The sequence below is a fragment of the Miniopterus schreibersii genome, assembly GCF_964146895.1.
Source record: "Miniopterus schreibersii genome assembly, chromosome: 9".
NCBI classification, from domain to species: domain Eukaryota; kingdom Metazoa; phylum Chordata; class Mammalia; order Chiroptera; family Miniopteridae; genus Miniopterus; species Miniopterus schreibersii.
Window position 1 is genome coordinate 76,314,398 of NC_138118.1, and position 27,998 is coordinate 76,342,395.

The 27,998-nt window shown below is 50.7% G+C and overlaps 1 protein-coding gene across 1 annotated transcript; it reads right to left on the bottom strand.

Annotated features, from left to right (window-relative positions):
* Positions 1-1,223: 1,223 nt before the first annotated feature.
* Positions 1,224-9,294, bottom strand: TRIL (TLR4 interactor with leucine rich repeats). The gene has a single exon (XM_081147884.1). It carries the CDS (start codon positions 5,958-5,960, stop codon positions 3,543-3,545), a length of 2,418 nt encoding a protein of 805 aa, XP_081004010.1. The 5' UTR covers positions 5,961-9,294; the 3' UTR covers positions 1,224-3,542.
* Between the last annotated feature and the right edge of the window lie 18,704 nt (positions 9,295-27,998).

A 27,998-nucleotide genomic window follows, 5' to 3' on the forward strand; every position in this document is an offset into this window, starting at 1 on the left:
CTACACAATCCTTCATTTCAATCTAAAGAACGAATTAATTTATGCTAAGAGCTAACTAAACACAGAAAAGTTTGCTCAAACGCTAATAGATCCGCATTTGTTAAATAATCAGAAAGTATGTCAAGAGCTATCCTTCCACACTAGATTTCAGAAGAGACTCAATCAATCGGAAGCAGAGAGGGAGGCTGTAATCTCAGGACCCGAAGGTGCTGACGGGTTAGGGCTTGAGCACAGATGTCTCTTCCATGAAGTTTCTACAGTGCACCATACAACCTGGTGTCCCCTGCACAGGAGAGCACTGCGAAGGCCACGTCTCAAAACCCGTTTACTCTCTGACCTGTCACAACAGCCTGCAGCCAGGCCTTCGGCACTCGCGCTTTAACCGGCGCAGGAGCTCAGGCACCAAGAGACTCATGAACGGAGCGGACGCAGCCTCAGGCGACTCGGATGCCCCCACCGTTTCCTTCACGTCCTTCTGAGCTTTCGTGATGCCGTAATTCTCCGAGATGGGGAAGGTAGGAGGCTGAGTAGGATTCCGTTTTGGTAATGGTTTAAAATGCAGTAGCTGCCCGTATTGCTGTACTTCTGGTGAAAACCAAGCACACGGCAAATTAATGACTGTTCTGATCACACCCTGATTTTTATCCGGCAGGATCACAGAATGACCTGCCTATGACAGCAATAATCTTACTGGGCGAGCTGAGGGCCCCCCCCCCACTCCAGGCTGCTTCGGTGAATCCTTAACTGAACACTCTTACCTCATATAAAACTGATTCTTTTCTCTTTAAGAATTTTATCCTTTCATAAACTTTGTAACTGCAAAAATGACCTCTAGTTCAAGATAATTCTTTCCTGTTATTGACCATGTGAGTCAAAGGGCTTGACTTTTAATTCAGTTTCCTTTAAACAGCTGATGCCTGCTGAGACCCAACCACCTTGCTGTCATTGGTGTCTCAATAGCATTTTCATAGCACGGTGACCACCTGCTCTTAGAGTCACCTCATTCTTTCTTTGGGCCTCAAGTCACACAACCATTTCTTAAAAATAAGGTCCGTACTCTACTGTGAAAATGGAAATTAATAATAATAAAAAAAACACACACTGAAAGAGGGGAGAAAGAATTCATGCTTACATTTCATTGTCACTGATGGAAACTGGTATAGAAAAATGCAGTGTAGCATTAGGCAGGTGTATAAAATACTGGAAACTCCAAGAATAAAACATCTCTATCAGTAAGTGGATTTATTGACATAACTGAACATAATAATGGATAGCATATATTCATTTCCCACTGAAAGACTCTCCAGTGAATCTGTTTTTACATAGATCCAGGCATTAGGCATTTTCAGGGATGCTCTGCAGTTAACAGGGTGGGTCGTGGGAAAACCAGAGGTCTTTTCCAGACTTTCAATGGGACTCAAAACTACACAGCTGTGCAAGAGAAACAGCTAAGAGATGCACTCGCTCGATGGATGAAAAAAGCTGGGAACAGAAAAGGAGCAAAATAGCCCAAAGGTTGCCAATAAGAGCAAACAACTACACCTCTCCCATGTACCAGCAAACTTGGAATCTGAAACGAGCTCTGGCAGCAAACTAAGAAGGACAGTCTATTTCCTGTGGTTTATTAAGTTTTGGCCCCACCACGGATAAGATTGCCAGGAAAGCAGCTGTACTTTAAGTGGTCTGGACATTTATTCATCTGAACATAAACAAAGATCAGTTCATTTAGATCCCTGGCTCTCCACTCAGCTGTGGGGACAAGGGCAGGCCTGGCTCGGTGGAGGCCAAACATAAAAGGGGTGGACTGGGGGTGAAGGACCCCTGGACTGTGATAGATTCCCTGAGTCATCAGGACCCTCAGGGGCTTCAGGCCCTAAACAGGAGATGCACTGTTAGCCTCAGCACCAATGCAGTGGCCTCCACGACACCCCACTGCCAGTGAACCACAACCACAGTAAATGCAACTGTGTACACCCTCTTGGTGACCACACTTTTAGACCACATACAAAATCATTAATGTAAACCAAGGCACTACATTTAGTGATAAACATGTACTTCATAAATATCAGGAAATGCAAGTATCTCAAATAATTGAAAACAACAGCAAAATAAAGGAGCCTAACCCTAAGTTTAACACAAAAACATGGAAAAGAAATACTGCAATTATTAACTACAAGATAAGATTTAATAACACCGTAAAACACAGGGTAGTGGAGGGACTAACTTGCAAAATACAGAATTATTTCACAGTGAGGTTTAAGTACTCATAACAATCTTCTGGTTTTAGTAGAAAGACAACCACCGATGGACATTTTTTCACATTTTTTTCCAATAATTTCTTCCCTTCTACTATTTCATATGGAGTGAGACAGTAATATGACCAAACACACACTATTAACTGACAATCACCTTTGCTCCCCTATTAGGAAATGACCTTTATCACTTCGCTGTGCAACTCTGGACAAGTAGGGCACAGTCAGCTGCGTGTCACTGATAAAAACATGCAAAGTAGCACACTGCATTTATTCCAGCCTGGATGGATACAGTGCCAGAGATGCGCTAAGCAAACTAGAACACTGGGGTTCCCTATGGGTCATCAGTCAATACGCATTACGTACATTCTTTGATCAAGTCTGGCATTGAAATTTCCTTTTCCATCTATAGGTTTAAAAATTACAAAGCCACAGGAGCAACCCTGACAGAGAAGTCTTGCACACGTAGCCTTCTGCAAAGAAGGTGTGTAATCTTAGTTAACCTCAAGGTCAGCAGACATACTTGTGGTGTTAATGTTAAAAAGAAAATTGCTGAACCACTCGGCTCAACTAAAATAGTCCTTGAGTTTGTCAGTTTGTTAAATGTCAGAGCTCTTCACATTGTTGAACAAAAAATAGCGTCTCTAATCATTTAAACGTTAAGTTATCCTGAATGTTCTATTAACCACCATAAAAGAGTTTCTCGGTGAATGTATTAACCTTGACCACCTGCTTACATCACCCTCCTTGGCAGAAACCTCCAGACCCCTGGAGGCCCTGGCCAAGCCTCCTTGGTAATGGTAATAAGTTCCTTTTTCCTTAAATAGAACCAAAACACTTTTTTTTTTTTTTTTTTTTGACACTCAACAAATAAAAAGTTTGTATCCAAATCTCTTTCTGGACATGTTGGGGGCACAACCCCCTATTTCCACCCCCAAGAGGGTCGGGCTACTGGATTCCAACGCCACAAAAGGCAATCTCAGAGCTTCGCCAAGGTCTCGGCGTAGAGGCCTCCCACCTCCGGACCCCGCCATCCATGCGTCCCCCTGCTCGTGGCCTTGACCACCAAGTACCATCCATTTACTTCACCAGTGAGTGCTGGGATTGGGGGGGTGGGGGGGTGCCAAATTGGCCGGCTGTCCCCTTTGGCCTCCCTGGCCAAAAGCGCAAAAGGGCAGAAGGAGACGGTCTGATAAAATGAGAGCTTCCCCTGAGGTGGGTTGAAGGGCGCCACGGACAGCTGGCTCCGCAAGGTCAGCGCGTGGTCTCCACGCCCCCGCAGGCCCGGACCTAGTCTGCAAATCGCTGCAGGAGATGGTCCTCCCGCCTCAGGCTGCCCGCCCCGCCGCTGCCCCCGCTGTCCATGAAGCGGTCGCAGGGGAACTCGATGAGGTCCGCCTCGCTCAGCGCGCACACGGTGGTGCGCGGCCGGTGCGACTGGAACCCCGAGAAGTCGGCGGACACGCCGGTGCCCATGGAGCGCAGCGGCCGTCGGGTGGAGTACATGTGGCGGACGTGGACCGGCGCCCCGCCCTTCCTCCTGGCCCGCAGCTTCCTCCGCAGCCAGCGCGACGCCCAGGCCGCCAAGGCCAGCAGCACCAGCAGCGCGTTGACGGCCAGCAGGGCCAAGGTCAGCAGCTGGTAGTCCACGCCGCCGCGGCTCCCGGGCTCCGGCAGGGTGACCAGCCCGGCGCAGTGGTCGCGGGGGGCCACCGGGCACACCCGGCCCCCCAGCACGCCCTCCACGCACACCAGGTAGGGGGTGTCCCCGCGCAGCTCGCGCAGCGTGGCCGAGTCGCTGCGCTCGGGCAGGTAGACGAAGCGGTGGAACTTGGGCTGCTGGCCGAAGCGGTCGAAGAGCAGGCGGAAGCGCGCGCCGCCCAGCGGCCGGGGGCTGCGGTGCTCGCGCACCGCCCAGCGCACCGAGGCGCTGTCGGCGCCCACGGCCTCCACGGTCAGGTTGCACAGGATGAGCTTGTTGAAGTCGCAGGGGTCGGACACCAGCGGCGGCGGGCCCACCCCGCCGTCGGGCCCCGCGGCGCTCTCCTGCTGCTGCGCCGCCAGGAGCTGCTGCGCCGCGCGCTGCCAGAGGTCGCCGGCGGGCGGCGGCGCGGAGGGCGCGGTGGGCTCCGCGTGGGCAGGACCGGCCGGCGTCGGACGCCCCCCCCTGGGCTTCTCCAGCAGGTCCAGGGGGTGTGGCGCCGGGCCCGCCGCAGCAGCGGGGGAGGGCCCTGGCTGCTGGAGGCCTGGACCCCATCGGCTCAGCCTCAGGGCGCTGCGGTTGCCCAAGAGCTCCCTGGAGGCCCCCGCCCAGGGCGCCCCAGGCAGTAACCGCCCCCGGGGCTGCGGCGGCGGCGGCGCCTCCGCGAGGCCACCTGCAGGGGGCGCCATCTCCTCCCTCGTGGCTGTGGGTAAGGGCCGCCGCTCGCCATCGTGGGTCGGGGAAACCGAGGGAGAGGGATCGGCGCAAGACCCGTTCTGCAGCTGTTGGTCGTCCAGGTAATCCAGGTACTTGCCCCGCAGGGCCGGGGGGTGGCGACACTGCACAAAGACGGTGAGAAGCCGGCCTTGAGAGTGCCAGTCGCCCATCCAGCGCTTCAGGCCCCGCAGACGGCAGTCGCAGGTCCAGCCGTTGCCGTCTAGGTCCAGCCGGTAGAGGGCAGGGCTGGCGGCGAAGATGTCCCCAGAGAGGGCGCTGAGCGCGTTGTCGCGTAGGCTGAGTTCGCGCAGCCGGCCCAGGTGGCCAAAGACAGCGGGGTGCAGAGCGGACAGCTCGTTGCCGCTCAGGTCCAGCGCTTCCAGGCTGCGCAGAGGTTCCAGCAGCGCCACGGGCAGCTGGCTCAGCCGATTGCCCTCCAGGCGCAGCTCCCGCAGGGCCTCCAACCCCCAAAAGGCCTCGGGCGCGAGGTCCGTGAGCTGGTTGCCCCTGAGCGAGAGCAGGCCGAGGCGCGGCAGGTGCTGGAAGACGCGCGGCCCCAGGTGCTGCAAGCTGTTGGCCGACAGGATGAGCGTGGACAGGGCGCGCAGCGGGGCGAAGGTGGCCGCGTGGCGCAGGGAGGGCTGCAGCTCGTTGGCAGAGAGGTTGAGAAAGCGCAGCTTGCCCAGCTGGGCGAAGGCGTTCTTGCCCAGAAAGCGGATCCGGTTGGACTCCAGATGGAGATAGAGCAAGTTGCCCAAAGGGGCGAAGACCGCGTCCGGCAGCGCCCCCAGGGCGTTCCCGTCTAGCCGCAGCTTGACCAGGCTCTCCAGGCCCTCGAAGGAGCCTCGGCTCAGGCGGCCGATCTCGTTCCCGTTGGCGTAGAGGATGCGCAGCTTGCGCAGCGGGGCCAGCGTGCCCGGGGCGAGCGCCTGCAGGAGGTTGTTCCCCAGGTAGAGCTCCTCCAGCCGCGAGAGCTTCTCGAACGTCTTGGGGTGCAGGGAGCGTATCTGGTTGTACTGCAGGTCCAGCCGTCTGAGCTGCCCCAGGCGGTGGAAGTCGAAAGCGGTGATGTTGGTTATGAAGTTGCCGCCCAGGCTGTAGGTGAGCACGTCCTGGGGGCTCGGCAGCGAGCTGGTCTTGGGCACGGCGCGGAGCCCCCTGTTGGTGCACAGGAGGTGCTGGGGGTGCTGGCAGTCGCAGCGCTCCGGGCACACGGGCTGGGCCCAGGGCGGGAGCGCCAGGCAGCCGCACACCACGAGCAGGAAGCGCACGGCGCGGGCAGCCTCCATCGCCGCCCGCCCTGCGCGCAGCTGCCGGATCGTCCTCTTGGCCCGCCGGCTCTGTGTCTCCTCTGCATTCCCTTTGGCCTGGCCAGAGTCACTAAATGGCCTCTTTCGGGACTCCGCTGCGCGGTCCAGCCCCTCCTCCGCCCTTTGTCCGGTGTCTGGCCTGGGTCTCTGCAGACTCGCTTCGCGCAGCCAAGTCAGGCGGCGCAGGGCGCTCTGCGAGCTGCGGGTGCTACTTGTTGCATCTCTGCAGAAAACTGTTTCTTCGGGCGCCCGTCCTGGGGCGGAGGGGGTGGGGGGGTGGGAGCAAGAACTGAGCTTTTTGTTTGCAGCTCGAGTCCGGAGAGCTGGATTCCCTGGCACGGATTCTCCCCGCCGAGTGGATTCCCCAGCTGCAGGCAGGCGGGAGCCCTTCCAAGAGCTGCTTGGGGCGCGGCTTGGCTGCTGCGCCCCGGCGGGCGGCTCGGCCCTGCGTCCCGGCCCCGGAGCGCGGCCTCGGTGGAACGGCCGGGGGAGGAGCCGGGTGCGCAGGCTGCGTCCGGAAGGGACCCAAGTCGGCGAGTGGCGAGCAGACCGGGCGGAAACTCGTTCTTCCCACACTCTGCCCCAGGGGATGCAGGCGGGGAAAGAGGAGACGGCGGAGGGACCACAGGCCCCGGCGGGGGGAGGGGAAACGCTAAGTGGCTCCGCGTCTGGTCAGCCGGAGGAGCCCGGGACGCCAAGTGAGAAAAGCGGGGATTAAAAACAGCTGTACGCGGCGGACGCGCCGGGCTGGGGGCGGGGGTGGATTACCGGTCGAGCAAACGGGATTTGCAGACAGAGACCTTTTTATTTTAGACGAAGACACCAGTCGCTTCTGCGCAGCGGGAGCGCGGCTTGTCTTACTGGTTTTTAAGTCGCTTGCTCTTCCAGGTGCCACCCTTCGGGAAGCTGGGGCAGCGCGGAGGCCGCCAGCACCCTGCAGAAGTTTTGGGGAGCACGAGGTTGTCTGCCAGGAGCCGTCGGCGGGCCACGGTCGGCGCAGGCTGGGTCAACCCATTGCAACCGCCGCCCCGCGCCGCTGGCCGCGGGGAGAGGCACCGCCCCCTCTGGGGTCTGAACCAAAGGCCCTGCAGGAGCCCGGAGAGAGCTCAGAACTGGCCTGTCACCAGGGAAGTGTCTGTCAGACCTTGGTGGTTTAGTCCCATCAGCTTCCCTCCCTAGGGGAGGTTCTGCACGCGAGCCTCTATATAATAAGCTTCCCAGGTACGTGCTACATGCAGGTAGCAGCTACACAGTAACCAGATATATACCTTCCCAGAGCCTTGGGTAACTAACTGCTTACCTTGAGGGGCCCCCCTTGCTCCAGGCCTGGGCTTCCAGCATCTTCAGTCTGTAGGCCCCAGGGTTCCCAGGCCTGGCTCAGTTGGGGAAGTCTTATCATTTGTTATGGATGGAGCCTGGAGCATTTATCAATGGCTCCTTTGAGGGCCCTGCTGAGAATGGGAATGGGCGAGGCAGAGCTGTTAATTACTATTTGTTCATGCAAACTATCTTGCTAAAAATAAAGGCCCCTTCTCCCTACCCCCCCCCCCAAAGTGTTCAGAAAATGTAACTTTAAATGATACTCTGTGGATAATCAAAAGAAAGAGACATGTCTTCCCCTCAAAAGGCTGACAGTCTAGTGGGAAGCACAAGGCATGTAGAGGCTCATGGAGAGGCTCGATGATGATATCAGGGAATCCGAGAGAAAGCTGCTGAGATGCAGGTGAGTTTTAATCATCCCAGCCTTTGGCAGTGATTAATTGCCTCATTTACCAACTCATATAGGTAAGTGATAGAGACAGGTTCTGAATTTAAGCAAAGATGAGACAGATCCACGGCAGCATGGTCGGTGAAGACTCACAGGTGAGCAGGGCCCGAGGCCCCAGCTCCAGGGTGATGGGTGTTGCAGAACTGAAGGTAGGTAGTGAAAGGTCCGCTCAGGGCACGCCGAATGAGCAGGCCAAGCGTGCTTGTGGTTTGCTTTGAGTTTTCAGATAAAGGCTGAACTTGGAGAACCAAGTATCTGTCATTAAGATGAAAGATGAAGTTACCCAGCTAGTCTGGTTTTTCATTCTCATTGTGAGAATTTTCTGAAACCCTTTTAGCTCCTGACTCCCATCCTCTTTACGAAGGGATGGCTGCCCTAAAGGGTGAGACAGGAGCTTGCACGGTGTGGCACAAGCTGTCCTGATTGGACCCCAGAAGCTGGTAGGAGGACCTTCAGGCCTTGCTCGAAACCGAGGTTACCCCAGTTTTCCAGAGGGAACATGCAGACAAGCTGCTGGCTTTCGAAGCGAATCCCTGGACCTGCCTGGGATGGAACCGTGGCAGCATCTTTGAGCCCCGGCCTTGGGACTCACACAGAGCATTCCGAGCAGGAAAGAGAATGGAAGCTGAGAGAGGTGGAAGGTGGGAGCGGCAGAAGCAGGAACCAGACCCCGAGGCCTCCTCTCCTCCTGACTCCTCGCAGAAAACTTGCAGAGAAAGTCAGGGCAGCAGCCAGCGGGAGGGTCACTGTCATTTGGAGCAATCACCTACCCCCCTGGGGCTGTCTTTCCTTTATGGAGGTTTCTAAGAAAGATTCAGAAAGTTATCAGACCCCTGCAGACATTCAGTATCTTTGAATATTTGGGCTGTCTTTGCTGTTATTGCCCAGTGTTTAATATTCTGAAACCAGTAGTCCTGGACTGCAGGTAGTAATGACACACGGGGATTCACGTCAAAAGACACTTGCTTTTCCATAACATTCCTTTCCTTGAAGTAATCCGCCCCATGCATGTAATCAACCTTGCTTAAAATAGATACAGTGCATGTAATTAAACTTGCTTAAAATAGATACAGTGCATGTAATTAAACTTGCTTAAAATAGATACAGAGTGCCATCTTTCACATAAGTACAGACAGTTTCTGATAGGTGTCCCTCACACCCTCAACCCGATTTCTGTAAGAGTCAGCTTTTGAGATCTCCAGATAAAATGATAACACACTTGTGTGTGTATATAAAGTTTTTCTGGAAAAGTGTGAAAACTGTCTTTTTAACAAATGCGTCCCTTTTAAAGGCATGTAACCCTAGGTCAACTTTACAAATGAGTGACATTTAAACACTTCAGAGTGGCACATATGTGACATTCATATGTGCCCCCAGTGCTCTCCATGTTTGTAACACCGCACGTTCAGGTGTTCGGTTTACTTTCATCTTTTCCTTCCAGGAGTTAAAGTGGTATTTTGCTTGAATCTGGCGGCACTTGGAGTCCCTGGTAATGAAGAGCAAACACTCCAAAACTGCATTGGCTCTGAATCCTTACTGCTGCTGGTGAGCAGGCAAGAGGCCTGAAGTGAGATTTAGCATGTGCCAAGTCCCAGGACGAGCCGTGGGAATGCTGTGGCTGATACGTACAGCACAGACCTCAGGGCGCGCCAGCTCAGTGGAGAGGCTCATGGGCAAGGAGCAGTTGCAGCCGGGTGGTCAGAGCTATGGGGTGGAGCTGTGGGAGCCCTGGGGAGGTGACCGTGGCCTGAGAGCTGGGGGAAGGCTTGGGGCGGGCGCGGGGCAGGAAGGGCTGAGTGTTACCTAGATGCGGGAGAGCTGGGCTCTCAGGAGGGCAAGCCCTGGGCCATGGGCAGGAGACTGATTTAGGAACCTTCAAAACTCTGTCTGAATCTGTTAGTGAGACCTTTTTTTTTTTTTACATCTGTGTTTTTTTGACAGTGCCACACAACCCTTGCTTATACTGTGACTTCCAAATAAATATTCCCTATTCCCTTTTGAGGATTTCAGCAGGCAGTTTACATAATCGTCCTTATACCATAACATCAAGAGGTATCTCTGCCTAAATAAACTAGGTGCTACACAAAGAAAGTGTTCTCTGTCTGGTTCTTGCCTTCTAGAACCTTGGAATCTGTGACAGTGGTTTGTGCAGATCGTGTTGATAGAACATCCAGACCAAGGGATTCACGTAGGTAAAATATACTATATATTTTGTAGAGATAAATATACACACTGCACTGCTCTCAGAATAGGGCAGCCTGGGTTCCTGTCCTGAGCCCTGTACTTCAGAGGGCCGCGTTCCAGTCCTCCTCCAGTTGTGTTCCTCCCCATAAGGGCAAGATTTGGGACTTCCAAAGGGATGTGCTCACCCAGAGCCCACTCCCCCACTCTTGCTCAGGGCTCCTGGGACCCTGGAATTCCCGACTCTACTGCCTAACTCTGCAGGCCTTTTGCCCATCTGTTCTCCTGGGGGCCCGTCATGCCAGGAGTGGATTTGCCCCTCAGACCAAGAGAAGGCCAACGGGCAGCTATGCAAAAAGAATCTGGAGGAGTGAGCCGGGATTTCCACTGGTGACGCTGGAGTCGGTGCTGAGAGGGGGCGTCTCAGGCCAGGGGTCTTCTCTCACCCCGGCTTCTCAAGTATTTGAGACAGGCCTGCCCAGAGAGAACATTTTAGGAGGAGAAAGTACATGGACTTGGATTTAGAAAGGACAGGAGAAAAATTACAGGAGTTTGAAGGAAAGCATTTTTTTAAATGTTAATTCCACCTTATTATAACATAGCCTATATCTAATTTTCTATAAAAAGCAATAATGTTTACTAAAAGCAAGGACGTGGTTGTCTCCATTTAAATACCTATCTGCTAACTACGTAATGTCTTTGTTTATGGACAGATCCAGGCTTGATCAGGTTCCAGGAGGTTGAAGGATTGATTACGTTTAAATATATAATTTGCATAATCACCAGTGGACGTCGGGGAAGGAATGCTGTTCATTAGAGAAGCTCGAGCCTTGTCGTCTCACTTTTGGAGCACTCGCCCTTTAAATCTCAAGTTTGAGAGGTCAGAGCACAAGCGAGTTGGGGCTGGCTCCGTGGCACAGGCATGTGGTGTAAGGGTTCTCCGGCGTTCCTGCCTGGGCATGGGAGCTTCGTGGGCTTGCCAGGGATGTGCACGGCTTTCTTCCAGGCAGCCTGGGGTCTCTGTGAACTGCAGCTGCAGAAGCAACGGATTCCAGGCCAGGTCTTCAACAGCCCCTGGAGCTGGCCTGAGTAGGCCCAGGCTGGCCTGGTGCAGGACAGGTTAGGGGAGGAGAGCTCTGGTCAGGCCCCACTGCCGGGAGAGGTGGGCCTGCCAAGCCCGGCTAGAGCAGCTTTCCGGGGCTCACTCAGGGCAGCCTGCAGAAGCAGCATCTGTTTCCTCACCCCACGCGAGCCAGCCCCAGACAGGCAGTGTGGGCCCTCCGCAGATGAAGTGGGAACCAAGAGTCCCCAGTCGTCCTTCACCGTGTTATCAAACAGCTCCCACAGCTCCCTCTGTCTGAATGGGCTTCATCTTCGCCCCAGTCTGAGAGGCCAGTTTCTTGGCCTTGGGGATTAGGAATGGGAAAAGGAAAACCCCTGGTTTGCAGTCCACCCGCCGGTGCTCCATTTCCCCCCTTAAGGAAACACGGGGATGCAGATCCCCAGGCAGGTGTCCACCTTACTAGATCAGAATCTCGGGGAAGGGGTGAAGCTCCAGGCACCTGCGTCTGGAAACCCCCAGATGATTTTTATGCACATGGAACTTTAAGAAAACTAATAGGCAGTATTTCCAAAACACCTGTTTACGATTGGCTGGCCGTGTTAGAACAGCAAAGGCAATGATGGTCCCTCGTGTAGAGCTGGGCGCCCGGCAGTGGTCGAAGCGCTCTCTGTAAAATAATTCATTCATTTCCACAGCTCCCTGTGGGGTGGGAACCATTGTTACCCCCATTTTACAGAGAAGGAAACTGAAGAGCTTATTACAAATACAGGACCCTAGGCCCACCCCCAGAGAACCTGATCAGAACCCCAAGTAGGGCCTGCGACCCTCTATTTAGCACATTCCCAGGTCTATAAGGGTTTACGCAGACGGGAAGTGTCGCCTTTTGGGGGAGCCCAGGGGTAGGCAGAGGACTGAGAGGAGGCTGGGCAAGGCTGGGGGTTAAATGTTCCTGAAACAGTCACCTAGGAGGACAGTGCCTTCCCGGATACGTGCGATGAGCACCATTTCCTGTAACAGCAGCAGTTCTCTTTTGAGAAGAAAATAATAAAGAATTAAAACCTTTGTGGAAAGCATCAGCCCACATAACCCTGTATGTGCTTAAGTGCTTCTAACACACTGGGTTTTCTGTCCCAGGAAGGTCCTTACCCATCCGTTCGAAGATGCCTGACGATTTGAAACCAATATGTATAAACAGATGGCGTGGCCGCCGGAGCGACAGTGAGTTGTCGGCGCGTCTGGCAGGAGAGCACAGGAAACGCAGTTGTTGACTGAGCATAACGCTCAGGAAATAAGGCCAATCTGGTCATGGCATCGAGTTTGTTTTGGTGTAACTGGAATTTTACGGCAGCAATACAATGACAGCTTCCCTTAGAAGAGAATTGAGTCAGTGTCCAAGGAAAAGCCTTTGGGTATAAAAGTGTCTCTTATTTCTGAATAAATATTTTAAAATATCTGTCATCTTTGGGAGTCAGACCTGCCGTTGTATTTTACGGTGCAGCTTCCCACTATTATTTTATTTGGATTTCTTCCTATTACGCTCATAGCATTTCTTTAGCCGTTTGTGTCCCCACCCGGCAGGAAGGACAGCAGTGGGCTTATTCCATTTTTGTTGCGCTCAGCAGCTGTTGTTGGATTGTCAGAGTTTTTATAGAAAGCTGGAAGGAAAATTTGAAAAATGTTAACAGTTGTCCTTGTGTGGTGAGAAAGTGAATAGTTATTTATACTCTGCTTTTTGGCATTTCTAAAGGATGCACGATTACTATGTATTTCTTTGAAATTAGTTAACAAATTTATAAACGAATGCTTTTCTATCTACTGCCTGGTTTGAACCTCAACACAAGTCTCATGAGGCAGCCAGGTGAGGATTAGTCGTATTTCCAGTTGGGAGAAGATGCTAAGAACTAGAGACGTCAGCTGCCTTCTGGAGTGATCCGCCACTACAGTGACTGAGTGTGGACCACACTCTAAACAGTTGGCTCCTGACCCCAGGTATTTATAGTTGGACTTTGCTAGACTCCCTATGGATGCTCGCCTGTGTATACAACTAATGAGACCAATTCAGGGTGATGTTGAAAATAGTCAACAGCTAGTACAGTGAGAACACTGGCCAGGCAGGTTTGGCACTGTCGGAGGAGACCGTGAACGACCAGCCCAGGTGTGGACTTCCCTGCGCTGGATTAAACTTTTCCAGTGGTCCTTCAGATGTCTCTTTTTTTCTTTTTAAATATTTTTATTATTATTATTGATTTTTAGAGAGAGAGGAAGGGAGAGAGAGAAACATCGATGTGAAAGTGAAACATCAGTCACCTGCCTCCTACACCCCCCGACCCGGGGATCAAGATGGAAACCCAGGCATGTGCCCTGACCAGAATCAAACCAGCAACCTTTCGGCGCATGGGATGACTCCCACCAACTGAGCCACACCGGCCAGGGCTTTTTTATTTTCTTAATAACTACAGTATTAAAGACAATTTGCTGGGGTACAATCAGCAGTAACCATGAGATACAACACACAAAGCCTTCCTGGGACCAAGCTCTCCCAAATTACACACTTACCTGGGACCTTTCTCTGGACCCAGGTGCATCCCAGTTGCTCAAACTCAACAACAACCTTGGTGGGCAGGTGACCATGATCAACCTGGAAAAAACAGGAATTTCACTTTCAATTTCTAATTCAGAAATTCTCTCCCACTCTCTTAGGTGGGCTGACAGTTACATCTGAAAGGAATTTAATCTTAAAAAATTACTAGTTTTCTCACAACTTGATCTGAGTTATAATTAATGGTTCGGAAATATTTGGAGAGGGCACCTCTTTTGATGAGTATAGGCTTTAAGGATTAACAACTCATCCTGTAAATTTTTAATAAATTATTATCAAAACCTGGATGTATGTGTGTCACCCCCTCGCCCCCTTACCCTGTCACTGCTCCCCCCGAGCTGAGATGTCTCCTTTGTCTAATGTCACTGAACAGGGTGACAATTTCATACCCATGCCACTGGAAACTGTGGCTATGCCCTGGCAAGAAACAGTCTGTCAGTCGCACTAATGGAAATAATCTTGGACAGTCCAATAATTGACTGTATACAGTGTAAATACCCTCAAAGTGTTAGCAGATTTCATCAAAAGTCCAAATGTTTTCCACTTAAGACCGGGAACCTGGCAGGAAAGGAAATTAGAGGAAGGAAGCCTCCGTCCCCTTTTCAGAGTCTCTCTAATTTTCTATAAAGGTTTGCACTTTGATTACGCTTAGTAGTGCCACATGCTGGAGTGGGACTCAAGATCAAAGGTCCCAGCCACAGCGCTGGCTCTCGCTGGGGGCAGCACAAATGTGTCTGTTGGTCGAGCGCTAATAGATATGTAAGGACAGCCCTCCAGCCTCCTGTGTGTTCCCGCTGAATTTCCAAAACACAGCTGATCTGTCCCAAATGTGAATGATTTTAGCATCGTTTTTTACTGTGGGCTATCATACGTTGTAGGTTGGAAAAAAAAGTGGTTATAACCACTTAAAGGTATTTGGACCTAAAGAATGAACCTCGGGCAAATCTAAAGCCTAAGCCTTCGGAAGGATACTCCGTGAACCTGCCTTTCATTTCACCCAGTCCCCTGGTTGACACTCAGAAGCACTCTGGGCTTGTTTTGCACCCTCTGAGGGTAATAGGCACGTTAGCAGAGTCTCTGGAACAACCTAGGGGGAAGAGAGCCAGAGGGTGTAAGAGCCCGTGAGCGAGCTTCTAGGCCACAGCGGGATCCTCGTCGCTCAGGATAGTACCATCAGCACCCGCTGCCTCTGTGGTCCTTTGGGGGCCTGGGGAGCTGGGGCTGTGCCTAGGAGCACCTTGTCTCGCCTTCTCTAAGGAGATGTGACCATTTCCATATGTTTCCACATCATTTGCCACGATAGCCGGTGCCTTGAACAAGCAGTTCAGTGACAAAGCAACCTGCTTTGTACTCCCCAGTATTTTTCAGAATCCACTCCACGGGAGGTTTCTTTTCCATCACCTGGATGGGAACTCAGGCCGACTCCCGAGCTCTCTGGTCACTCTTAACTAATGTAGGTGGAGCTCCAGTCACTTCAAATCACAAAACACACCCTTATTTTAGTAATTAACATTCATGGAGTAACCAAAACATTGCTCTGCAGATGAACCTCCTTCTTGTCCCGTAAGCAAATGGGGATACAGTAGGGGTGAGGTTCAGGTCAGCTTCTCTCTCTGCCACCAACAGATTCTGTCCCCCCAGAATGGGGACGTAGGGAGACAGAGTAGTAAGAAACATGGAAACGTCTTTCTTGATTGATATTGTTGTGGTCAGTCTCCTCCAGGCTTGACAGATGTTTTAAGCTAAGTCTCTTGTTCGGGGTTTCTTAAGGGACCCATTGATGAAAGGAGACACCTTCATGAACATCGACTTCTTGATTTCAGCGAATGACAGGCTCCCGGAGAGGCAAAGCCAAGGCCTTCACAGCCAGGAGCACGAGGGATGCCGTGACGGCAATGGGCAGAGCGCCTGGAGCAGCAGGCAGGATACTTTAGCACACAGGATCTTAAATGTTGGCTCATGGCTCACGGTGGCCCTAACACCAAAAGAGATGGACAGTCCACTAAGAATTAGTTGACTCATGTAACTGGAAAATCCCTAGGTCCAGTGGCCAGAAAACCTGAGTTGTTTAATGGAAGGTGACAGGCTGTTACCCAAGCCTCGGACTTGAATCTGTTCAAAGGCAGAAATCTTCAGGTCAGATTCTCAAACTGTGTCCAAGGAGTAGCAGCAGCACCTGGGAGTTCGTTAGAGATGCAAGTTTTCAGGCCCTCCCCAGCCTTACTGACACAGACGGTCTTCGTTTTAGCCAGCACTTCAGCTGAACGGATGCATGCTGAGTTCTGAGACCTCCCTAGATGAAGGACCATACAACATTGCCATACATGTCCAGCATAAATCTTCAGGTCTTCTCCAGAAGACCTGCAGCCATTCACCAGGGCGACTGTGCACAGAGGAAAGGGGATCTAGGTCTTCTAGAGATTTCTGGACATTGATTCTGAGTCAGTGCTAATCTCTAAAGTCCCAAATAGCCTCTGGACCCCTGGAGTGGGGGAGGGGTGTCGTTTGTGGAAATCAGGTGATAAATGAAATTTAGCTTGTGGCTGTCTCACAGGGTCCCAATGGGGTCCACTCAGCCACACTGTGTGCATTTTCCCATTCCTGAATGGACTTGTCATAGGTCATCCTCAGCAACTATAGGAACCCCCATATTGGTTCCCTAGCCCGTGTAGGGCCACATGGAAATGTCCTGAGATCTCCTCTTCCTATAGGAGAGTAAACTGAAAGTAATGCCCTACCCCTGGGGGAACTACAGAGATTCTTATTTCCATCTAACTCTTGAAGCACTCGGGTTATTCGACCGTATCTGCATTTAGCTCATCTGTTTGGCATGTGCACAAGTAGGATAGTTATTGGGGAATGACTGTGGATGCTTGTAAAATTATTCAGGTATTGGACCAGATGTAGTCTCTTTAGTGGATGATACAAGAGAGCTCCTGGCACTTTGTATGCAGCTATTGATCTGGCAGATGCTTTTCCCCCTTCAATACTAAATTAGGGACGCTCGCCAGAGGGAGTGTGCTTTCAACTACCAGGATCGCACAACACCCTCCCTGTCGTAACCCCAGGCCTATGTTGACTCTTCTGCTCTCTGACAAGGTCTCGTCTGCATGGGCTTGATCATCTCGATATTCCTCAGAACATCACGCCGATACGTTACTTTATTGACACGGTGAGCAGGAAATGGCCTAGATGCCTTAATAAGACATATGTATGCCAGAGGGTGGGAGAGAAACCCCAAGAAAAATCAAAGGCCAATTACCTCAGCGAAGATTCTAGGGGTCCAGTGGTCTGGGAAAATATTGCCGTTTCCCCTTGAAAATGAAAGGAAATTACTGCACTTGATCCCAATTCCCACTAAGAAAGAGCTACAATGGTTTCGACCTCTTTTGATTTGGGGGATAACAGGTTTTTCTGAGTGTGTTGTTCGTAGCACTGTTCTGAGTAATCCCCGAAGCTGCTGGTTTTGTGTGGGAACCAGAGCAAAAGGAGGCTCACTAGCAGGATTTCTCAACCTTGGCACTGTTGACATTTTGGGGACAAATAATTCTTTGATGTGGGAGGCTATCCCAACAACTGTAGGATGTTTATCAGCATCCCTCTCTTCTACTCACTAGATTCCAGTGGCAGCTCTACCCCCAGTTGTGACAACGAGACATCTCTACAGACATTGTCAAACATCCTTGCCGGGAACGAATTGCCCCCATTTGAGGCCCGCTGGTCTACAGCACATCTAGTTAAGCCCGGGGGTGAGTAAAGCACTGGCTGACAGCTGGACTGCAGCCTTGTGAGAGACCCTGAGCCAGATCCTTCCAGCTAAGCTGTTCTCAGATTCCTGACGCTCAGAAACCATGTGAGATAATAAAGGCTTGTTGGATAATTTGTTACACAGCAGTAGATGACTAATACGGGTTGGACATGCACAGCGGCAATCTATCATCCAGAGTAAACAGTGTATACCAGAGGAGGGTTGAGCAGGTCCTGAATATACAAGTAATCATGAGCGTGTAGCTTGGACTCCCACAGCACCTCCTCTGGCTGCAATTTAATTCCACCTCAACCCACACCTGTGTCCTTTGGGGACTGACAGTTGACAGAGGAAATAAACATTTGGGCCAGGTTTACAGATGGTCCCTTACCATTGGAAGACACCGGGTGGATATGGGCCGCTAAAACATCAGGAATGTGGTAAGGGAAGTTCTCTCAAGGCTCAACACTGAGCACTTGTCCACTTTGTCTAGATGGAGAGGTGGCCAGAGGCAGGGGAGTCAAAGAACTTACCTGCGTAAATGCAGAACCCATGGACACAGACAATAGTGTGGGGAAGGCCTGAGGCTGGGGCAGATGTGGGGTGGTGGGGATCAAGGCGGGGGGGGGGAAAGGGGACATGTGTAATACTTTCAACAGTAAAGAAAAAAAATCATGGGTAACTAGTGGTTTGGCCCGCATATTGGTGACAAAGAAGTCTGAAGAAAAGGTTTGCAGATGGATCTGTTCGTATGGGCACTGTCCTGCGTGAACGCTTCCCATAGGGCACCCACGGATGAGGGTCTCGATAATCAATTGGACGGGAAGGGCCGTCCTGTGAATGCCAGTTCCACCCCCTTCCCAGCCACCCTGAGGCTTGCTTCGTGGGCTCACGCAGAGTGTGGCCATTGCGTCAAGGACAGGAGCTGGGCACAGACTTAACAATATGGACTTCCTCCCGCCGAGGCTGATCTGGCTACTGTCCCTACTGAACGCCTAATCTGCTGACAGCAGAGACCAGCCAGCTGTCATTCCCTGACGTGGCATCATTCCCAGGGAGACCGGCCAGCCACCTGGTAGCGAGTTTATGACACTGAACTCTCTCTATCATGGAAAAAAGTCATTGAAATAGTATTGCAAACTGCAAGTCGACGAACGTCTCAGACCCTTCAGAAAGGATTTAAGTCACCCTGCCAGGAAAGAGCCCCAAACCACCGAGATGCTGGTAAAAGGCAAAGGGAACATGGAACGGCTATGGGAAGAAGCTCATTATTAATTATTGTTCAACTGTTATCTTTATCAGTCAACTCGTTTCGTTACCAGGTGCAAAAACAAGAACTTCAGTGGCCATGCATCGTTTCTTCTTTGCTTGTTATGTATAATACTGAGTGTGATTGATGGTAACTTCACAATGTAGCCTTCAGGCTGCAGAATATCCAAAGGTCAACGGCAACAAGAAGAGAGGAGGAATTACAGTTAATAATATTGTAGTAACTATGTACAGGGCCAAGTGGGTACTGGAAATCAGGGGGAAATACTTTGTATATGATGGTCTAACCACTATGCTGCACACCTGAAACTAATACAAAATAATATTGAATATACGCTGAAATTGAAAGACAAAGTTAAAAGAGAAAAAGAGAGAAGGGGAACTGACATCACCGACAGGCGAACGCAGCGGCTGCTCACAGCGGTCCCACGCGCCCCCCGCTCTGGGGAGAGTGAGCCCGCGCCTCCCCGTGCGAGGGATCCAGCTGCACTGTCGGTGGGAGGAGGGTGCTGCTGGGGGGGTGCAACGGCACCTGTGGATCTGAGTGCTGAAAGGGAGGATGCGCCCGATTGTTCCTCTTGGCTGTTAGATCCAAATTCAGCTTTCTAGGTACCCTCCACCCCCTTTCCTAGACTCACTCATGCAGCCGATTTCACGGTGGATTCTTCCAGCGTGGGCACAGGCCGTAGGTGCCAGTGTGGGAGGAAGAGATGAACCACTTCTCGGCTAAAGGCGGCAGCAGGGACGGGGAGCTGCCGGGGTGGTTCCAGCAGCAGCAGCTAAGGGACAGTGCAGCTTCCCAGGCTTTAGGGACTTCCAGCAGTTTTTAACAAGCGTCATACATTGCATTCTTCTCTGCTTGAGTGGTTTCTACCTTCCTGCGTGGACACTGTGTGATCCTGAGATCTCTCCATACTCGTACAAAGTGAGCTTTTCTGTTCTCTACTTTAAAAAATAAAGGAATGCATCATGTTTATATAAGACTCGGATCACGGATATTTAAGTTGCTCTCAATCGCCTCCCTTTAGTCAGTAAGAGCAATAAGGACATCTCCATTTTAGGAAAGTATTGTCAGCGCATATATTTGGCAATGCTTGTGTCTTCCCCCACTTGGAATTATACCCACCCAAACTCTTGTGCAAGGATCTGAATGGCTGAAATGGGATTAAGCTAGACTCTGGAATTCAGCTGGTTATTTATTGCTTCATAAGTATTCTAAAATAGCGCCCTCGTACATGCTAGCTTATCTCTTGCAAACAAATTGCAAGCTCCTTAAGGCTGACATTGGGTCACCTTTTGAATGTGTGAAGATGGTGTTTGTGGCCCAGGTGGGGGAGGTTAGTAGGACCTCTCCCCTCCATGATTAATATCACCTGAATCCATCACCTGCCCCGCAGTCTGGGAAGAGCACTGTGTCCCTTCGTGTGCATAGGGCTCGGCTTTTCCCTTGAGAAAGGAGCCAGTGACCCAATGACACAGCCCATACTGCAACGTAGGGATGTGGCTCACATCAGGGGCCAGTTAATTTTATTATTGCTCTTCTCCTAAATGCCTTTCATGGAGGCAGTGCTTGTTAGAAACTATTTTTCCTCAATTATAAAATATTTTATTTTTTATCTTTAAACATTATTTTATTACCATTTAATTTTTTTCAATTATAGTTTACAGTCAATATTATTTTGTATTAGTTCCAGGTGTACAGCCTAGTGGTTAGACAATCTGATGGCTGCCAGAGGTGTGGGGGAACCCGGGGACTGGGTGAAAAAGGTGAGGGGATTGAGAACTACAGATAGGCAGTTACAAACTAGTCAGGGGGATATAAAGTACAGCCTAGGGAATATAGTCAGTAATATTGTAATAATAATGATGTATGGTGTCAGGTGGGTACTGGACATACCCAGGGGAACGCTTTGTAAAGCAGATGATTGTCTAACTGCTATACTCTACACCTGAAACTAATACAAAATGATATTGAATGTAAACTGTAATTGAAAAAAAATGTTTAATAAAATAAAATATGAAATATTTTAAATGATTTGTGGGCAGTGCTCTCATTCAGCCTGTGCAGTTAGTCACCTTGGTCCACCTTGGAGCTGGCCAGCTGCCTGGACCAGCACAACGGGCTCGACTGCACGGGGCTGCCTCTGTCCCCATCGCAGCCACCTGATACTCAGCTTCCGCTGGACGAAAGAATGAAGCCTGGTCAGCTCTTTCCTACCACCAGCCCACAACTCTGTTTTCTGATTTTATCTCCTTTAATTAATTAAACAGCACTTTCGCTATCCTCTCATCTTTTAGGCATTCAGACCATTCCGGCATTCTGCTTCCAGCTCCTAGACTTGTTTGAACTTTCTACAATGGGAAAGGTAGGGTCTTGTTTACAGTTGCCATGCCAACCCCGGCCAGCCCTTTCCCTACGAGGATTTTTCTTCAGTGCTCTCCACTTTCACAGCAACTTGGAGTGTGACAGGAATCCTCAAACATTCCCCAGCACCTCGGCCAGCCGGGCGAGGGGGCTGCCCCCATCCCTGAAGCGACAATCCAGCCGTGTACCACGAGGGCTCCTTTCATAATCTTCAACATAATCCCTTCAGGGCACGAACCCCCGGCCAATCTAAGCTGCTAGGGTATGAAAATTCTAATTAAGGGCAAAATCCAAAGCTGCTTCTGGTGACCGTGTTATTACACTGTCAGCCAGATTAACAAAATCCATTTCCAATAACCCAGCTAACGCCGGTAAGAAATCAATAGCCAAGTCCACTTAACTCCTAAAAGCATCGAGCCTAGTCGATCCCATTTCCTGTTTGTGGCGCTGAATCCTAAGAAGCTACGCATGGATTATATTTTTAAACAGTCGAAAAAATGAGAAGGCATGAAAAGGAAATTTTTTTTGCTTTTTGTATTTCAGGAATAGTCACACTTAACATTTACGATCACTGCAGTTAACACGATAGTTTACAAGGAACATTTGACACACGAAACAGCAGTTACCTGAGATAAATAAGGCACTGCTTTGCTCGTTTCCCAGGTAGCCACGGGCACAGGTTCAGATCCAGCTGGATCATACACACATTGTATGGTAATTGGTTTTAAAGCGATCAAAACAGAAGCAACGTGGAAACTTCACAGCCAGGGCCTCAGTGGCACATTGGAGATCTCATAGCGCGTTAAGCTTTTCTGTCACTGGAATTGCACTTTGGAGGTTGTGAAGCGGCCCAGGGGCTTAGGAGAAGCCCCAGGTCTGACATCACCACAAATCAGCTTTACCTCTGCTCCGGTTCAAAGAAAACCCAGAACACTCTTGAGGTCTCCACCTGACTTTCAGTCCCGGCCCCGGTTCCTGTGGGGGAATCACCGGCCGTCTCGTGAGCTGTCAGCACTTTCGGAGACAGACTTGCCTCTCTGGGAAAAGACGGCACAGCAGTCTGGATTTTAATTTATAATTTCATTACGAATAAGAGAGACTTAGAAAAACAAGTCACTGAAGAATCACTGCACGGCTTCGTCTGGGACTTGGCCAACAGCTGTTGGAGTTCTGTTAAATCAGCTTTTTCTAACTACGGAAAGCAGAGGTTGAAATTTTATATTTTCCCAAATCCTCGGCTACTGGATCAAGAAGCTAACAAATGATGAAAAATAAAACAATACGGAGTATTTTCAGAATTATACATGCACTTTTGCTTTGCTCACCCCCAAATGGAGAGAAGTGAGAAATGTCACTGCAGCCTATCTAATTTGAAGTACACCCCTCTTACTGGGGTCTGGAACCCTCTTCTGGGAGCAATGTAGGGGGAGCGATCTGTTTGCACTTGCCGGTAGGCCCGGCTTGTACCCGACAAAAAAGCGCCACCAGGACAGGAGATGCATTTTGCATCTGTAATGGAAGAAAGGGCTGACTTCCGAAATGCCTCCTGGTAGTTTGCAAATTTAAAGCAAGCTGGATGAAAATCTATTTCAAGAGTCTCATTGCTCCTAAGGAGCGAAACTAGGTCAAATTTTTCCTCCTTAACTGCAAGATAGAGAGACAATTCTGTGTCACACCAATCGCCCCAGCATTCAAAAGTTGGCCAGACTCTCAGTTTCCCGTTAGAGAACATCTCAGTCCATTCGACAGTGAATATTAATGAACACTTATGAAGTGCCAGTGCTCAACTAGGAGCTGTGAGGCAGGGTTGGACACAACAGGCCTAAGACCCTGTCTTTGGAGAGCTCCTGTAGCTGCTCTTCAGGGCTTCTGGAATGAGTGGAAACATTAACAAAGTGTTGCCATGATGAACAAGCTGGGATTCTTCACTGGATGGCGGAAATCACAAATGTAACAAAAGCATAAATTCAAAAATTGCTACACGGAGAACTTCTGCAGCATTCCAGCCTTTTCTGCCACACCTAGATCCCTGAATCCCTCACTATTGTGCTGAACAGAAGTCTTCTGTTTATTTGTCCTGTGGAGAGAGGGTTGTTTTCTGGAAACCATCTTGCCAAAGGGGCAAAAAAAAAAAAAATCTTCTGGGGAGATTCAGACATGGAGCTGTAAATGATTCTGGCAGGATGAGTGCTAAAGGGAGAGGATATTAGCAATTAGAAAATGGCCTTGTTGCCGGAGGCTACATATGCTGGCATCAGGAGCCACATGTGGGAATTAGGCCGAGGACATGTGCGGGTCTGGGAAAGCTCACGGCCTCCGGCAGTCCACCTTGAGATGCCTGCAGGCACCTTTCATTGTGTCCTGGGTGGGGGCCCTGTTGGGAACCGCAGAGTCTGGGGGGAGGGCTGAGCAAGCGCGGGCACAGGCCCGCGGGCTCCGCTCCATCCCGCCCGCCTCCAGCGCCCCATCACGCCACCTCCTCATCTGGAAAAGATCCAACGAGAACATTCCCAGGGCTGCAGGGGAAGGGGAACGAAGCAGAGAAGCGGCAGGAGGAGAAAAAGGAAGACAGGGGCTACTCCTCTGCTTTGCAACAGATTTGAGGTTTGGGGCTGTGCCGGCGAAGGCGCAGCTGCTTCTGTCCGCAGGCGCGTCCCACCCACCTGGGCACCTGGGCTCCCTTCCCCATCTGGCTCTAATCATCTCAGCCAAACTGAGGCTTGTTTGTTGGTGGCGGTGGTTTTTTGGGGGTTTTTTTTTTCCCCCTTTTCAATTTCCCATTCATTTTTCCTGCCTTAGGTTTGTTTTCCTTTCAATAACGCAAATCTTGAATAAATTCGTGGGCAAAAGTAGCTTCAACAACCAGCCCCCAAACATCAGCAGGCGATAACAAGGTTGGTTCACTTGTAAAATCTGCATTTACTCCAAAAACACTTAAGGAGGGGGCCTTCCCTTTTGGCCACGAACATGCCCTTCTATGCTTTGGGGGGGGGGGGTCTAAGAGGACAGGCAGCAAAGACCCCTGCACTCTTCCAGAAAGAGCCAACCCCGGCGCAGGGAGAAGGGTTGGAGGCTGCGTCGCAGGAGAGCTTAGGCTGGCTGCCTGGTCTGATTTCTATGAAGTCATTTCCGATTTTTTAAAAACCTGGGTCCATATTTATTTTCACAGTTGAAGAGTTTATAATCCGGGACATTGAAAAGAAATGTGTTTTATATTTTCTAACCGAAGGTTGTGCTCTTAGAGGTTTCATTGTGTTACAAAGTGGCCTGGCTCCTTCCAGCAGCCCCAAGTTGTAGACATTGAATCAAGCTGAGTCATTCACCCAGACAGAGCATGAGGAGGAACTGGAACAGCTGCAAGAGGTAAAAGCAGAGACCCAAGAGAAACAAAATGCCCCTCTAGGAAATGTTCCAGCACCTCGAGCCCACGTGGAAGGGGGAGAATGTCACGGGCACCGTCCTGCGACTGAGGACAAAGCCCTGGGCACTGTGAAATAAGAGCATTTCCCTGGGTTAGAGAGGGCTTTGGCATCCTGGAGCCAGGGGCCAGTGGGGGCTGGCCGGTCAGTCAGCATGCTATTACGGTCTCAGTCTACAGGGTTTGGTGGCACGTGGACCTCCCCTCAATAAGATTCAGTGGCTGCTGAGCACCTCCTGTGGCCTTTGAAAGCATCAGTTGCTTTCTGACCATTTTACTGAAGATGCTAAAACCAGTTAGAGATACAGTGAGTCTCAGTGAGTCAAAAGATGACATCAAAAATTGCAATATGATTAAGTGAAGTAAACAGGACATGGCATAGTCTCAAAACTGTAAAAGAATCTGCAAATAATATAGGGCTAGAAGGATTTGTATTAAAAGTTTACAAGTGATTATATCTGTGTTATGAGCTTCTGGGTCACTCTGTGTTTGAAATATTCCCGTTTCTATGTGTTAACTCTTACTTCTCAGTGCGGCATAAATACGCGGGTTCGGTCCAGCCTTTATTCCAGAAATTCTTTTCTGAGCACATGTTGTGTGTTCATTACCCTGTTGGGGAAGCAAAGCTGAGCTGGTCCCCAGGCTTTACCTTGAAATCCTGCCCTCCTTGGCTGGGACATCAGCAGCCCCTCCTCCCGGATCAGATCATGAGCTTTCGTTCCCTTCTCAGGGTCTGGGCCCTGGCTGGGCCTGCAGCGTTGGTCCCACACTCTCTCAAGTACAGGGGGGACGCCTTCCTGCCCTTCCTCAGACTCCGCTCAGAGGTCCGCCTGCCTGGAAGGCCTTTCCTGACCACCCAGTGCCATCAGGCCCTCACCTCCCATCACACTTGATTCCCCTTAGCGCTTTGATTTTCTTCACGGCACCTGTCCACATGCATCTCTGTAAGTATTGTTTTGTTTTGTTTGTTTTGTGGGAGGCAGCAAAAATTACACTCAGAGACTGAGTCTGTCCTCGCCAGCAATCTAGTTAGCACAGGTTTGCTGAGGAATGATCATGTCACAAGCCAAGAGCAAGCAGGATAATACCTCCTAATAAACCAAATAAAGAAAGAACATACTCCAGACAAAGGACAGATTAATCACATTATTGTTCCAGGCAAGGCAAGAGGAAGGAACAAAGTCCAAATTGAACACGCGGTGTACCCGTTCATACCAACCAGGAGGCACTCCTGCGAGAAGGCAACCGGCCGCAGCTGTTTTCCAGCTGCCGGGGCAGAAGTCAGAGCCCCCCGTTGCTATAGCACATTGCTGGGGAAGGAAAGGCCAGCGTCAGCCGGAGGACTGAGCTGCTCCTGAGGCCACCGCACAGCGTAACACCACTGCCGACCGAGGACTTGCCTTGGCCACAGCGGGAGCCAGCGTCTCAAGGGTCTGCAGGGGGATTTGAGGTCAGCGAACCTCGCTCAAACCAAAACTCTCGGATAGTCCAAACTGTCAGTCTTTATAGTCTAAATGCCCTCTTACCATAGCTGCTTCTCCGCATGTTCTTATTGGTCAGCCACAGCGGATGACATCCGGACACCAACTTACTTCACGCCTGTATCAGAGCCACTCCTTTAGGCCTTGGTCATAGACAAGTGGATTAAAACGACTTAAGTCGTAAACACGTGGGTTTGAAATCATAGTAACGCAAATCAATACGCAAAAGGTACAGGTGTAGTTGAGCACCGGCTTTCCGCCAGAATGGACTTCTTTGGGGATCGTCTTCAGCCTGGTTCGTGGCTGTATTTCTATGATCTAGAACAGTGCCTGGCACATAGTAGGCACTCAATAAATACTGTGAACTTGCAGTCAGGTTCTCTTCCTCAAGGGAAAGGTAATATGTCTATTTAAATATATCAAGGGTGAATATCAATCTACAGATTCAGATGATGATATATTGTGTCTATTTTCTACAAGATTTTTTTAAAAATTTCATCTCAGTTTTGCTCTGCTCTCTACCCCCACCCCACCCCCACCTGCCAGAGGGCTCTGTCAAGATTCCAAGAGTCCTACGCAGCGACAAGGGTTTTGGAGAAGGGCCTCTGCTACTCAGCCCATCCCATTGTGTCTGTCCCCTTCATTCCTAGTGGCCGTCTGCTGCTTCTGGGCAAGGCTGGGAATGTCAGCACCGATGGCCTCAGCTCCCCAGATGCTCCACACCAAGGTCTTCCTCTCTGGGGTCTTGCCCCAGCATGGGCCCCGCCAGGAAGCAGAACCTGCAGAACTTGCCCGTCCCCTAACTATTTCTCCCCTGTCTTCCCAAACCACTAAGCTTTCCTCCAGCCCTATTCTCCCCCTTGGGCTTCTGGTTTTCAGAAAACAAAAGCCAGAGACTCCTTCGGCCTGTCATCCTGTCCCTTGCCTCCCTGACGCAAGCGATGTGGGGTCAGCTACCTGCTCAGATGCGGAACAAAGAAGAAAAACTTCAAATGACTCTGAGACAAGGCAGAGATGTGTGTTGCAGAGGGAGCTGGAAAATGCGGAGAAGACAGCGAATGTACCGAGGCAGGGGTGGGTAGAGAGGAGCCAAGGCAGAGGAAGGCTGAGGGTAGCCTGCACTTCGAGTGAGCCCGCGAGGCTGGGCGGGCTTTCATTTCATCAGGCGAGGGGGATGGAAAGAGGCCGGAGCAAAGAGAAAACAGACAGTATAGGGCTGAGGGCAAATAATCTCCGGCTGGGTGCATTTGAGCAGTGGGAAAAGAAGTCGCCCCAAAGTAGTTTGGAGTCAGTTTGTGACAAGCCTCCCAAGCCTGTGTGCTTTGAGGTTAACTTGGTGGCACTGAGTTGTGCATTAGAAAATGAAATAGCAACACTGTCTAGGATGGATTCATGGCTGGGACCGGTGATGATGGGGAGGGAGACGTTTCCATAGGCCATGCAAGGGTCTCGAAATAGGAGGGGAAAGAAGGGAGCTGCAGAAGATGTCGCTGAAGCGGGACAAGCGGGACCCCTGGTTGAATACAAGAGCAGGGCAAGGGAAGGGTGATGAAGGCCGGAACGGGGTGTTCCCAGGAGGCAAGGGGAAACCACGCAGCTGGCTCGGGGGAAAGATGACCCGCCTCGTCGCGATGAACCTGAGTTTCCATCAGCGAGGTTGGAGCCGTGGGCAGGACGCTCAGAAGAGAGGTGGTGACCTTCCTGTGATAGGAAGAAACTTGGGCAGCGATGCCGCCTCGGTCCATTGGGGTGCGGGAGGAAACCCGAGGGATCCGGTGTCGGATTGCTTCGTCTCAGTAAGTCGGAAACAAGGCCGCTTGCTGAGATTAAGGGCAGCAGTCACCGTGTCATGCCGGAGCTTGAGAGTGGACACAATTTGAAACAGCTGCCCTGGGGAACATGAAAAGGGTCCATTCCCGGGGAACATGAAAAGAGCAGACCCACGCAACCTCAAGTTTGCTCTCCAATAAATACAGATTCCTTTGATGGTGGTTTTCTGAAATCTGTCCAGACAGATGTGAGAAGAAATAGCCTTTAAATTGTGTATCTAGTTTGAAGAATATCTGAATTTTATCACTTTGATTTCTGCTAGTAAATTATTTCTTCCTTACCTATTTTTATGCCA